The sequence below is a fragment of the Sparus aurata genome, chromosome 21, assembly GCF_900880675.1.
Source record: "Sparus aurata chromosome 21, fSpaAur1.1, whole genome shotgun sequence".
NCBI lineage: Eukaryota > Metazoa > Chordata > Actinopteri > Spariformes > Sparidae > Sparus > Sparus aurata.
The window spans coordinates 7051511-7063390 of record NC_044207.1 but is presented as its reverse complement, the minus strand read 5'-3'; the positions used below and the strand labels follow the sequence as shown (position 1 = coordinate 7063390).

At 40.7% G+C, this 11880-nt stretch overlaps 1 protein-coding gene across 8 annotated transcripts in view; it reads right to left on the bottom strand.

Annotated features, from left to right (window-relative positions):
* astn1 (astrotactin 1) overlaps window positions 1-11880 on the bottom strand; it is a 422909-nt gene continuing 411029 nt past the window's right edge. For 6 of the 8 annotated variants that reach the window (XM_030401857.1, XM_030401860.1, XM_030401861.1 and 3 more), the window contains one exon: window positions 4222-4459. In XM_030401857.1, coding sequence (XP_030257717.1) covers window positions 4222-4459 — 238 coding nt within the window. Of the gene's footprint in view, window positions 4460-11880 lie in introns of all 8 variants that reach the window. The other 2 variants (XM_030401856.1, XM_030401863.1) reach the window with 1 other exon arrangement.

The following is an 11880-nucleotide window of genomic DNA, read 5'->3' as shown; positions in this document are numbered from 1 at the left end:
CACTTTTCACAATATACTCTTTATTGTTCTTTGACGTAGCAAAGATCAAGGTGAAAAAGTTTATGATAGCCACATACAGTATGGACAGAATAATATCATGCAGATAGAGGATGGTTAGTTCACATTTTTCTTAAAGACCAAGGAGTGTTTTCACCTTGGTCATTCTATGGTCAATTCCAGTTCATTCTACCATTTTTATACAACAATATAATATCACCATCTTTTAATTGACCAATCACTTACAGTTCGTGACAATGGTCCAATCAGGTTCCAGATAGTGGATGACATTGGATCAAAGAAAGTCAAAGCCTCGGCTCTTTACATCAGAACTGCAATGAATCCAAATCGCTAGACCAAGCTACACGGCAGATATTACAGTACAGTTTTATTGTATTGTATCTACTAAAGCACACATACATGTTGTAAAATATCACCTGTTGTACATTTATATACAGAAGAAAACACTGTACTGTGCTATAATGTGATGCATGTATGAAATACTTTGCTGCCTATACAAAAATCTACAAGTGTTCATTTTAGTATTCACATATGAGGTTTGTTAAAAATCAACAACTAACTGCATTTCTTTAACATCAATGTTCATCATGGCCACTGCACAGTGATAGAAAAATCAACAGATGGAGGGCAAAGGAAGTTACTCACCAAAGACACACATGGGAAATGTCAAAGAAATATTTCTAAAGATGTATACATTATTGCATGAAACTGAAACATACAGAGGAGTGTTTGAAACCATTAAGACACTGTTAAATTGCAGTCTCAGAACCGAAATCAGAATTTTAACAGTGTTCAGTGGTTAGATTGTGGACGATGTGTAAACTGTAAAACAAAAAATGAAAATACTGTCCAGTGGTTTGGCAAGTTCAACGAACATTCTTAGAAAATTAACCGATTTGTGTACTTCCTCTGTGATGCCTGATATTTAGTAGAACTCCTTCATAACAGCTTCAGTTATAAATGCAAACTATCAATACTACATTCAACAGGTTATATCGCTAAAACTTTATGATGATGCTATGTACAAGGCTTGCTTTGTATGTCTATACTACTAAAATAACTCCCAAATTTTACCTTTCTAAAATATCTTTAGCTTCAACTGCTTATATGCTACCTCACCTTTCTCACAGAAATAAGGATAATTATGTAAAATACTGGCTCTTTTCCTGTTGTCGCTACATGGCATTTACTTATGTTGCACTGCACTGACTTTTCAACCAGCCCAGTCACTGTGATCTGCACACCAATAACATGAGTTTAGACCAGGGGTCTCAAACTGCCAGCCCCTGGGCCCCCCATCCCTCTCCATTCGGCCCGTGACCTCATGTCAAAAATCTGGCAGCAAATAATTTTTATTATTACTTTTTTTGTTTTTTTTTCACACTGATTTAAAATGCGAGTTGACTTTTTTTTTGAAGTAGACTTGCAACAGGAGATAGAATGTGTTTAACTAGCACTGCTTTGGTCAGTAATGTCATCTGTGTAAGCCTGAATACCGGGAACATAGACTACCATGACAGGCCTAGTTCAAAATCTAAGTAAATTATTTATAAAGAAAGATATTTGCACTGTTAAAAGACTCGGGTTTGCATTTTTTGTTAAATATGAGCAGAAGAAATTAAACTTAATTCAACTTCTGCAGTAACTGATCATAAAAGTGTATACAACCTGCTGTTTGCCTTTCTGTTTTATTGTGTCTCATCTCATCTCATTTTCTTCTGCTTATCCATGAGGGTCGCTTTTATCCCCTTTTTCAAGGGGTCGCGGGTTACTGGAGCCAATCCCAGTTATCTCTATGTGTGAGGGCAGCATACACCCTGGATGAGTCGCCAGCTCATCGCAGGGCCCTTACTGATGGCAGAGGCCATCTACCCACTGAGCTACAGCCGCCCCTGTTTTATTATGTCAGTAATGGAAATAAAAAAACAAAATGTTTGACGTTGTGGTGGTCATCCTACGAGATGACACACTACCAACAGTGGCCCCAAGATAATTTCAGTGTGAGACCCCTGCTCTGGACTTTAAATTGTCACATTTGTATCCAGGTGATTCTCCATTCTTTCCCATTATATTGTCCGAGTACCATATCTAAAAAGATTCAGGTGACGTATAAAGAACGTGACGGTCCAATTAGGGTAGAGGTTTGGGTAGCTATACAGTTTGCGGAGCCTGTGTGGCATTTGACCTAAATCTGTAAGTTAAAGGACAACACGTATTCATTTTTCACAAATGTAAGGTTATCTTTTCGTAAAACCTAACTAAGTAGTTTTGTTGCCTTAACCCAACCAAACTGTGACCTTTATGTTTAATTTTGTTACCGACCTGACAATAGTTCTGCTCTTCACAGAGGTTACTGAGAAGGATTGGTGCATCACCCCCACACAAAGCTGTACTTTGGTGTACACACTGCATGCAATTCAAAAGGAATAAATTGTGTTATTTGTGCACAGATTGAGCAGACTGGGTTGTTTCATCATGTTTAAATGATGGTTTTACTGGTACTGGGCTAAATCATTCCTAATATCTAGTTAAAAAGAGAAGTGATATTTTAAAACTGTAAGATTCTAAGTCTGAGTCTAACATTTGATGTAAAAGCAACTCCACACAACACAGCAGCCAATATCAAATCACAGTTCAGGGTTAAGGAGATACACAATGTTTTAGTACATGAAGTGTTCACCTGCTGGGTGTGTTGCAGTTATCCATAGTAAATGTGTACGACAAGCAGCAGAAGCTATAAAATATTAATCAACGGCTGGAATGTACCAGTGAAACTGAAGCTACAACAAACTGAACAAGACCCAGAATCTCCTGGATCGGTTTTTTATGTAAACTTTACAGGAAAAATCAGGTCAAAGAAGCAACTACGTGTATCCAGGCAGGAGGATAGATGGGCTCATCAAAAAGTCACAATCACGATCAGTTTTTGGCCACTTGTTTGACATCACGAGTTGCCTTTTGTAATTTCTCAACAAAACGTCTAAAGATATGCAGGCACAAAGGAGCTGCGCTTTATATCCCACATCTGCCCTTTTAAGATCTGACTGAATATGAAGCTTTCCCACCTGGATTACACTATTAAGATGTCCAATTTTTGCAACAATGGGTACGAAAAGGTGCTCTTTTATGTATCAAAGTTTTAAAATGAAGATTGTAGGGTCCAACGAAGGAAAAATAAACAATAAAATGCATGGTCTCGTGTAGTTCCTGTTACATATTTGTTTTTATGTTTTTTCTTTCATGCAATTCTGCATTTGTAATGATAAAAAAGGAAGAAGTAACCCTGGCCTCAAGTGTTTCACAAGCATTCTGCTTGTGATCTCTAATCTGTTCAGATTTTTCATGCTTTTTGTGTCAATTCCTGCCTCCCAACATTTCACCCAAAACAAATTTAGATACAGTACATACCAAACTTAATTGAGCAAAAAAAGCCTTGGTGGCGAAGTACAAAAATTACCCTGTGCCTGCAGCTGCTTCACAGTAAATGACTTTGTCATATGCATTTAACTACAGTTTTTTGTTTCTCACTCATCCATAGACACGCACCTTCACACTGATTGCAGCGAGCTACCATGCAGGGTGCTGGCCTGTCTGTCAGGAGCAGTTTGGGGATCAGCGTCTTGTACAAGAACACTTCAACTGGAATAGCAACCTGTAATAAGCGTTGGATTTTTTTCATGTCTTTACTCAGATTCCTAATGGTGCTTCAGTCCGGAAGATATTTGATATATGACAAACAAAACACGTATCATGATTATGCAGTTTTACAGCAATGAAGGAGACCCAATGAAATCTGATAAAAGGCATGAACCAAGGAGGGCTTTTAACTGTGAAGCATCTGCAGAGTGTGTCGAGTTTGAGCTAATTTTGACCTGATCATTGTACGTCATGCAAGACTGGAGTGGAGCAAAGCTCAGAGGAGCAAAAAGGACTGAATTCACAAAGCCACAGGTTATCAGATGATCATCAAGATTCAGAGACCACCTCCTACCTGTCAGCTCTGATAAAAGTTTTGATTAGCTTTACCAATAATGTGGATAAGTCAAATAGTGTAAAATAATGTTTAGCACTTGCCTATGAAGCTACAAGTGCATTTAGCTCACGGAAACAAACGAGAACCCTGCATTTTATCAGTTTCCTTGTTGGGTTTGACAAATCTTCAGTATTCCTGTACACACTCAAACTGACAGCTCGGAATCATTTTTACAGCTCTTTGGGCTCGCCGTAGTCATTGTACATGACAGTGAGTGTTTGCTCGTCACAGGCCTTGTGTACGTCCTGACCCATGTCCGACCAGTTCAGCCCAAAGGCCTTGGTGTCAGTGTAACGGCAGGACAGGAACTTGAGGGACATCCTGCGGAGGCCAATCTTCGGCTCCTGCAGAAGACCCTTACACCACAGGGAGAGCTCGTCTAACTGGGACAGGATGAGGCCCGCCTTCCTGTTGGAACAAAGAAGAAATTAAGAAATTATTCAACTGTGTTCTTATTTGCTTTGAGACCTAACATCCATCACCTGTTATAAGTAAGAGAGTAAGAACAATACAAATTAAAATATAGAAATGACACATGGGGGAGGACTCAACAAACACATGCACTGTAAGGTCTACTGTAAACTCATCATTGCAGTGGTCAACAAGTGCCAAAAGTTCCAATCCAGTTCTAATCAGAATTAGAGAGTAGACAGAGAGAAGAAGAGACCAGCCTGTGTCATTAAAGAACTAGCAGTCTACCTCACCTTTACAAACCCTGACCAGCTCTTTGCCTGAGACACCTTGACTTCAGAGTCTTTTCAGAGCCGTATAAAGTTTGTCTGGATAACAGCAACTCTTTTCTCACCTAATATACCAATATATAATGTCTGGATTTTGAAATAATTCACTGGCTATTATGTTTTGCCATGCTACCTTTTAGAAAGAAAGGGACAATCGTAACACACAGAAATATAGTTTAGTCTGTGTGTTCAGTTTCTCTGACTGAACATCTCAATGTTAGGATGAAGTGGGCATATTGTAATTCCTTGGGATAAGGAAATTCTGGCCTTAAAATGTTTATAGGAATTGTTTCCCTGGTCTGACCAAACAGCCAGTACAGGTGTAAAGTGCAGTCTTCCTTGACACCATATTGCAGTGCACCACTGGACTGCCACTGCACCTCCACTCCTTCTTTGACTCAGAGGAAGTCGTCTTAATCCCAAAGGGGAGTGGGCCAGGAAAAAACAAAATATTGCTTCACCTTAGGAAAATGTCTCATTTCATCAACTTGTGCTTACAGTGTGGTGCATAAGCGTACTGGTATAATTTGAGGCTTACATTTGCTTATTTCTCTTCAAACTAGACATTGTATCCCCCAGATCTGCCCAATCCTCTACACTGGTTCATTTGTAAAAGGTTTAGAATATATGTAGCTGATGTCACAACGGTCACGCAGCCAGTCAGCAAACAGGAAATGCTATGAACTGTGGGAACAAGCGTCTGAATGATGATGACATTTCAGTGTAGAGCACATCAGCCTTCAGATACCCTGACTGTCTGTACAGTCCTGAACCCGCCCCGTGACCCTGCTGTTGTTTTAGAATGACATCACTGTATGATAGAACCTGAAACTTACCCATCTACCACTGCTTCCTGTCTAACAGGTTAAGGTGCACTGTTGCTGACACATTCCGACTCTGACCCAAAGCACACAGGTCTGTGTTGAAGTTAAACAGTGGAAAGGTGAATGAATGAAGAGATGAATGGCTGTAACAGGTAAAGAGCTGGTCCTGTGAAGGAGAACAGGCTAATGGACGTCTGCAATATCGCGAAGAAGCAGAGGGGAGACGATAAAATACTCGAGCTTGTCCTTTGGCCAAACCAGTCCAGCTGAAAAATCATCTCCATGAGTAACACGATGCACGGAGTTCACATAAACACATTTCGCAGGGACGCTGAGCACAATAAATAACCATTAAGCCTGATGCAGCCTGTTTGGCCCTCGTAGTGAAACCCTGTCAAGTGTTTGCCTAAAGTCAGAAAATGGCAGAGGGGGAGATTTCAGTCATTCCACACACACTTTCTCCTCGTTCTCCAGCCAAACCAGCACTTCTACAGCGCAGTGTCCCCGTCCTGCCAAGCCACAAGTCTGCTGGACGTACCAGAGTCACCAGAGCCACAGCACATTATCCTGATGAACTGATGACACATCAGAGCACCCAGGCTACACATTCAATATGCACCAGTTAGAGGAAATTGATGGCCGTACGAGAACGAACAAAGAGCATTTGTCTCTCCCTAAGTGTTTTTACCTATCCGTCGCTCTAATTCTCTGGATTTCCTTTTCACATGGAGACCAGTTTCAGCAGATTACTTCACACGGTCCGCCTGCAGCTGTGTGGTTTCCCTCCTGCGCGCATCACTTTAACTCAATTCAGAATGCAAAATGTGCAGGTGTAAGTATTAACACGAACAGTGTGTGATGTTCCGCTGATGCCGATGTGGAAAGAACGACGGAGAGGTGAAATGATGAAAACACAGGCAGACAATGGCGGGGAACGCAGAGGAGCTGATGAAGTCATGATTTTCACTGGTGACTCAACAATGACGATGACGACTGATGATGGTAAAAGATGATGTATGATGGTGTACGGTCAGCTACATGCATGGATATTCCAGACTTCCGTGTCAAAACAACTATACAACTATATACTAACATAATGTATTATAGAAATTTGAAAAATAGAACCATTGATGCTTTTGAAGGTTGAATTTTCTTCAAAATAATAATAATAATAATAAAAAATGCTAGAGTTTACTTTTTTATTTCTACCTTGATCAGGAGATGAAGATCATGTTGTATGACCTACTTCCAGAAAAACTGCCAAACAGATGATGTGCTGAGATTGTTTCCTTACTTGCTGCCATGAAACCTGAGGTTTCTGTCCTTTAAGTGCTCTAAAAAAAGCCAACCAAAGGGATATCTAGACTTTCATGACAGGAGCAGAAGCTTCATCTGTTGATGAAGATGTGATTATGTGATATAACTGAATATAACATAACATATAACGAAGAGACTGTTTCATTAATTTTGGTTCCGTCCATCAGGTTATGAGATATCAGAGATTTGAGCCTGGACACAATGGAGCAGGACACAGTTCTATTTTGGTGCTCATGGCACTAAAGGTTATATTCAATACTTTTAACAGCAACTGTGTCTCAAGAAGCAGTGATCCAATGATCAAATAAGCAGACCTCTCCTCCAGTTATTTTCATAGGAACTACTTTTGGCACACAAATATCCCCTGTGATGGAAATATAATAACTTATAAATGATGAATTGTGAATTTGAAAGCATCGCTGGAAACGCAAAAACGTGAAATGAATTGCCGGAAATATCATAAAGCTACAGTGTACTGCACTACACTGCTAAATAACTGAAGACGATAAGAGCTGAAATCAGTTGCTAGAAAAGCTGGGAGCTGAACTGTAACATGTCAATGCTGGATGTTGAAACCAGTTACCTGAGAATGCTCTATACTGTAATGACAAAACATTTACTCAGTAATGTCAGTTACACAGCAATGCAGATCTAAAGTTTGCTGACATTAGCCAGCAACAGAGTACGAGCGTAGCAGCAAAGGTACTGAGTGTGTCATACAGATTAACGGTGCATTTTATCCCTCATCAGTTTAAATTTCAATTTGTTAGAGGAAGAATGTGTTTGACATCTCTCAGTAGTTACATACCGCAGTTTAAAGGTGAAAATAGGAGTTTGACGTGTCAGATGTCTGAAACAGTGCCAGCAAAATGCACTGAAATATACAAACGTCAACTGATCAACAAGATCAACAAGATCAATGCTTAAGTTTAACTAAAGGAATGAAGTTGTAGCCGGACTGCAGGAGAGGGAACATCTCTTTTTCTCTGAAATTCTTTTCAGCTCTACTGTTTTACAACTGTCATCTTGGACAAAGTTGGAAAACAATACATTTGTGCGCGTCACCGACTACAACTGATGAGGCCTGCAGACACCCACACACACACACACACCCACACACACACACACACACACACACACACACACACACACACACACACACACACACACAGGCGACTGTGGTCTGTGCAGCGTGTCTCACATGCTGGACAAGCACGCACTAATAAATATGTTGACACTTTCAATTACCCATGCAATGTTCAAACAGAGGAAAAATAGATCACTACATAATATAATAAGTGACACATGATCCGGTCTGGACTGATTTGCAGCTGGTCCCGGATAAAAGCAGCCATAAGAAGTAAGTAAGAAAATATGTGTTTGACAAGGACGAGGATATTAGTTCGCCACAGAGAATGGAACACACAAGTTACAAGTAAAACACCCTCTGAAATGAGGGCCCGCAAGCCTTTTTATGATTTTGATTTTGTTGATAAGCTGCAATCCTTTGTTGTTTTGAACTTAGTGTTGGCACTGAGCAACGCTCTGTAATAATACAGACACTGTGTGGCCTGTGGATTTATCTTCAAACCTATAGCACATCAACATATTTCCTGGTATGTGTCAATGTTATTTCTGGAAGAGATGCATTATGTAATGCCATAATAGGCCACAATTCCTCTCAAATAGGCAAACACATATTTTCTTGTTATCTTTGGCTTTCGTCTCTAATTTGCAAAACCATTTTACATATGGAGATACATGAGAAGCACAACCTCTTTTCAGCTGCCTGGCTAATGGAAGTGCTTTGCATATGCTATTGGACTGTTTTTGGAACTGGTGTGTATTTTGAATGATATACGTACATGAAGATGTTCGGCTGGACAACTTCCCTTTTGTAAAGGCATACGGACTGAGCCATAGCAGCTCAGTGATGTTTTCTGCTTTGGAAACTGCAGTAAAAGAAATTATAACTTGAATGATGTCAGCCTGTCTGCAGACAGTAATGCTTGTGTTGGTACTGGTGCTGTGCTGCCATACTGTCATTCATATCATTTTTCTGAAACCTCTTTATGTTCCCAATATTTTGCCACAGATTTCAGTGGTTTGAGGAAATTGGAATATTTATTTGCTTTAAATGAAGAAAAAAAATGTGGTTTGTTATGCTTTCATTTTTTAGGAAAGCCGAGGAATGTTTCACAGGTGCCAAATAGCAACGGTTGTCACCATAAATACTTGCGCATGTATAGTAGTGGAAAAAAAAGACTCTTGCAGCAAACCTGTGCGTGGCTTTGACTGTGCAGATGCATGCAGGCGTGTCGATGCATGTGGACGGTCATATGTTCGGGCCAAAACATTGAAACCGCTGACAGGTGAAGTAAATAATGTTAGTCATCTTTTGCACAGTGTGACGTTCTGCTGGGAGACCTTGGCTCCTGGCATTCAGGACTCACAAAAACATTTACACAGTCGTGTCACTTCTGGGGACATTACATAGCCTTACTTTCATTTCCTGGACATTCACCCTCACACACACCCTTATAACTCCACCATAACCATCACCAGCCATAACCCTTACCTGAAAAGTGTACACCTACCTCAGATCAAGCCATCACTCTAAAATGTAACGATTTACGTTATGTGCACTTACGTTTTGTCCCCATAAGCAAATCGTAACCCGCACAATGCCACTGTGTATGTGCCCACAGCGTCAGTTATACACATCTATATTGACTTTAAAATACTTCTTTTTCTTCAGTTGTTTAAGTGGATTTATTTTCAAGTCGGCCAGACACATACCAAACAAGAACCAGAGGGAGTAGATGCGATTAGCAGGCTATTATTTGAAACGATGTTCGCATGCTTGGGGGTGTTCACCGGTCCACGTTTTGAGACCTGATCAGAAACAGACATGTGGCGAACTCTCCCAGACCTGATGCAGAGAGTGTGTCACCGTCACGTCACAGGTTCTGGTAAAATGTGCAGTGAGAGTTAACGCAACATGCAAAGCTCATAAAAACACACATCGCCTCTGCCTATAAACACATCATGGTGTCACTGTTGACTTTTTAAATGTTGAACTACTACTTAATGTTTTGCTATATGGAAGTTTTTTTTGAGGAAGAATAATAAAAAAAAAAGGTTGTAAATAGATATTCAGTTTCCTTTTTCTCGCTCTCAGGGCACTAAGCTTGATGCGTTGATCTTCTGATGGCGCGGTCAGTTTCAGTCTGCCCGGTCGGGCTTTGGATGCAACTGGTCCGGTGTCTGAAAAGTGTTTTAGGGCGTTTTCACACCTGCCTTGTTTAGTTCGGTTGAATCGAACCCTGGAGCGTTTACCCCCTTGGTGCAGTTCGTTTTGGAAGGTGTGAACAAATCAATCGCACTCGGGTGCGGACCAAAACAACCGACCGAGACCTTGTGGAAGAGGTGGTCTTGGTCTGGTTCCAAACAAACTCTGGTACAGTTCGTTTGTGGTGAGAACATGATCCAACTCGATCAGACCCAATTACAGGAAGCATCAGTGCTTAACCCCAAATTTCCATTGGATACGTGTCCGCTGCGTTACGGCCGATCAGGTGCTTTGCTCTGCCATCCGCCGTCCGGTAACTCCCGGTTGCGTTTTGAGTCGGACACGGCGCAGTACAGTAGACAGCTGGCGATCACTCGCTACCGCAGTTATAGATCTGTGTCATAAAAACAACAACACGAAGTGTTCCCGACCAAAGGATCAGCAGAAGAGCTTGTGTTTGTCTCTTTTTTGAGATTTGTGTGCTGGTGTAAACACGGAGCGTTTTATTTTGAAAAGTAACCGGATGTCATATTGTTGTCTCAGTGCTTGACTTCCTGTCTGCTTGGTGCTAAATTCAGCTGAATTGCTGCCTCGTTTTCGAAATTTAGACCAATTAGAGAGCAGTTTCTTTGCGCATCACACATTTTGGTCCACTTGTAAATGCTGCTGTGTGAACACAAACCAAACTCGAGGTAATATGCAACATTGTAACAAGTTGGTCCCTGATTCGGACCAGAGCAAACTAACTATAGGTGTGAAAACGCCCTAAGAGTTCCATGCACCGCCCCCCTAGAAAAACCTTGAGTCTAGCCATGATTTGTCACTAAGAAAGACCCTCCTTGCTTCTGACACCTTGGCTGAGTTTGGATGCCATGTTTCCCACTATCAAAATGCTACGGAAGTAAGCAATGTTGGCTGGAAAACGTCTGATAGTATTATTAAAAGGGGAACAGTCACTGCAGGTGAACAAGCATCTGATGGGTAAACAAAATCGATCTGTCAGTGGACGGGTCACAATTCAAGAAACTCTGACATTCTGGACAACGGAGTTAAGTTGGTCGGACCATCAATGTGGTTGAATGTGTTGCTGACCCAGAAACAGCGCAGGCTCTATTTTCTGAATCCTAAAACTCTGATTTTGCCGGCGCTTACATAAAAAAAGGGTCTCAGACTTGTGGACCCGTCTGTAAATGAACATTATATCAAGAGCTGAGACCTGTCAAGACTTGGCTGCATTACCTCGGAGCTGCACTAAAAATATCTTTATGTAAACTGTTGAGAAAAAAAAAAAAGACAGAAATTCTCCGATTTCATAAACTGCATAATTAGAGTGTCATTAATAATTACTAAAAATGCTCAGCCAATTCCAAAAACTACTGTGTGTCACATTTGACTGGAGCCGGACAATGCAGCACCGTGGGTCGTCTGGTGAGCGTGCTTTTAACTGTTAGGCAAACTCATAACAATTTACGCTCATATTTTATTGTATTATATTATATTGGGATATTTTACTGGAATGTGAGTTTGTAAATATTTATGTGTTTCTGTTCACCGTTCAGTGTGACAGAAACACATAAATCACTGCTGGACGAGCAGCCGAAGGTTTGACTTTGGCTGTGTGTATTTTTGTCCTCTCCGCTATAAAAAGTCGGAAAG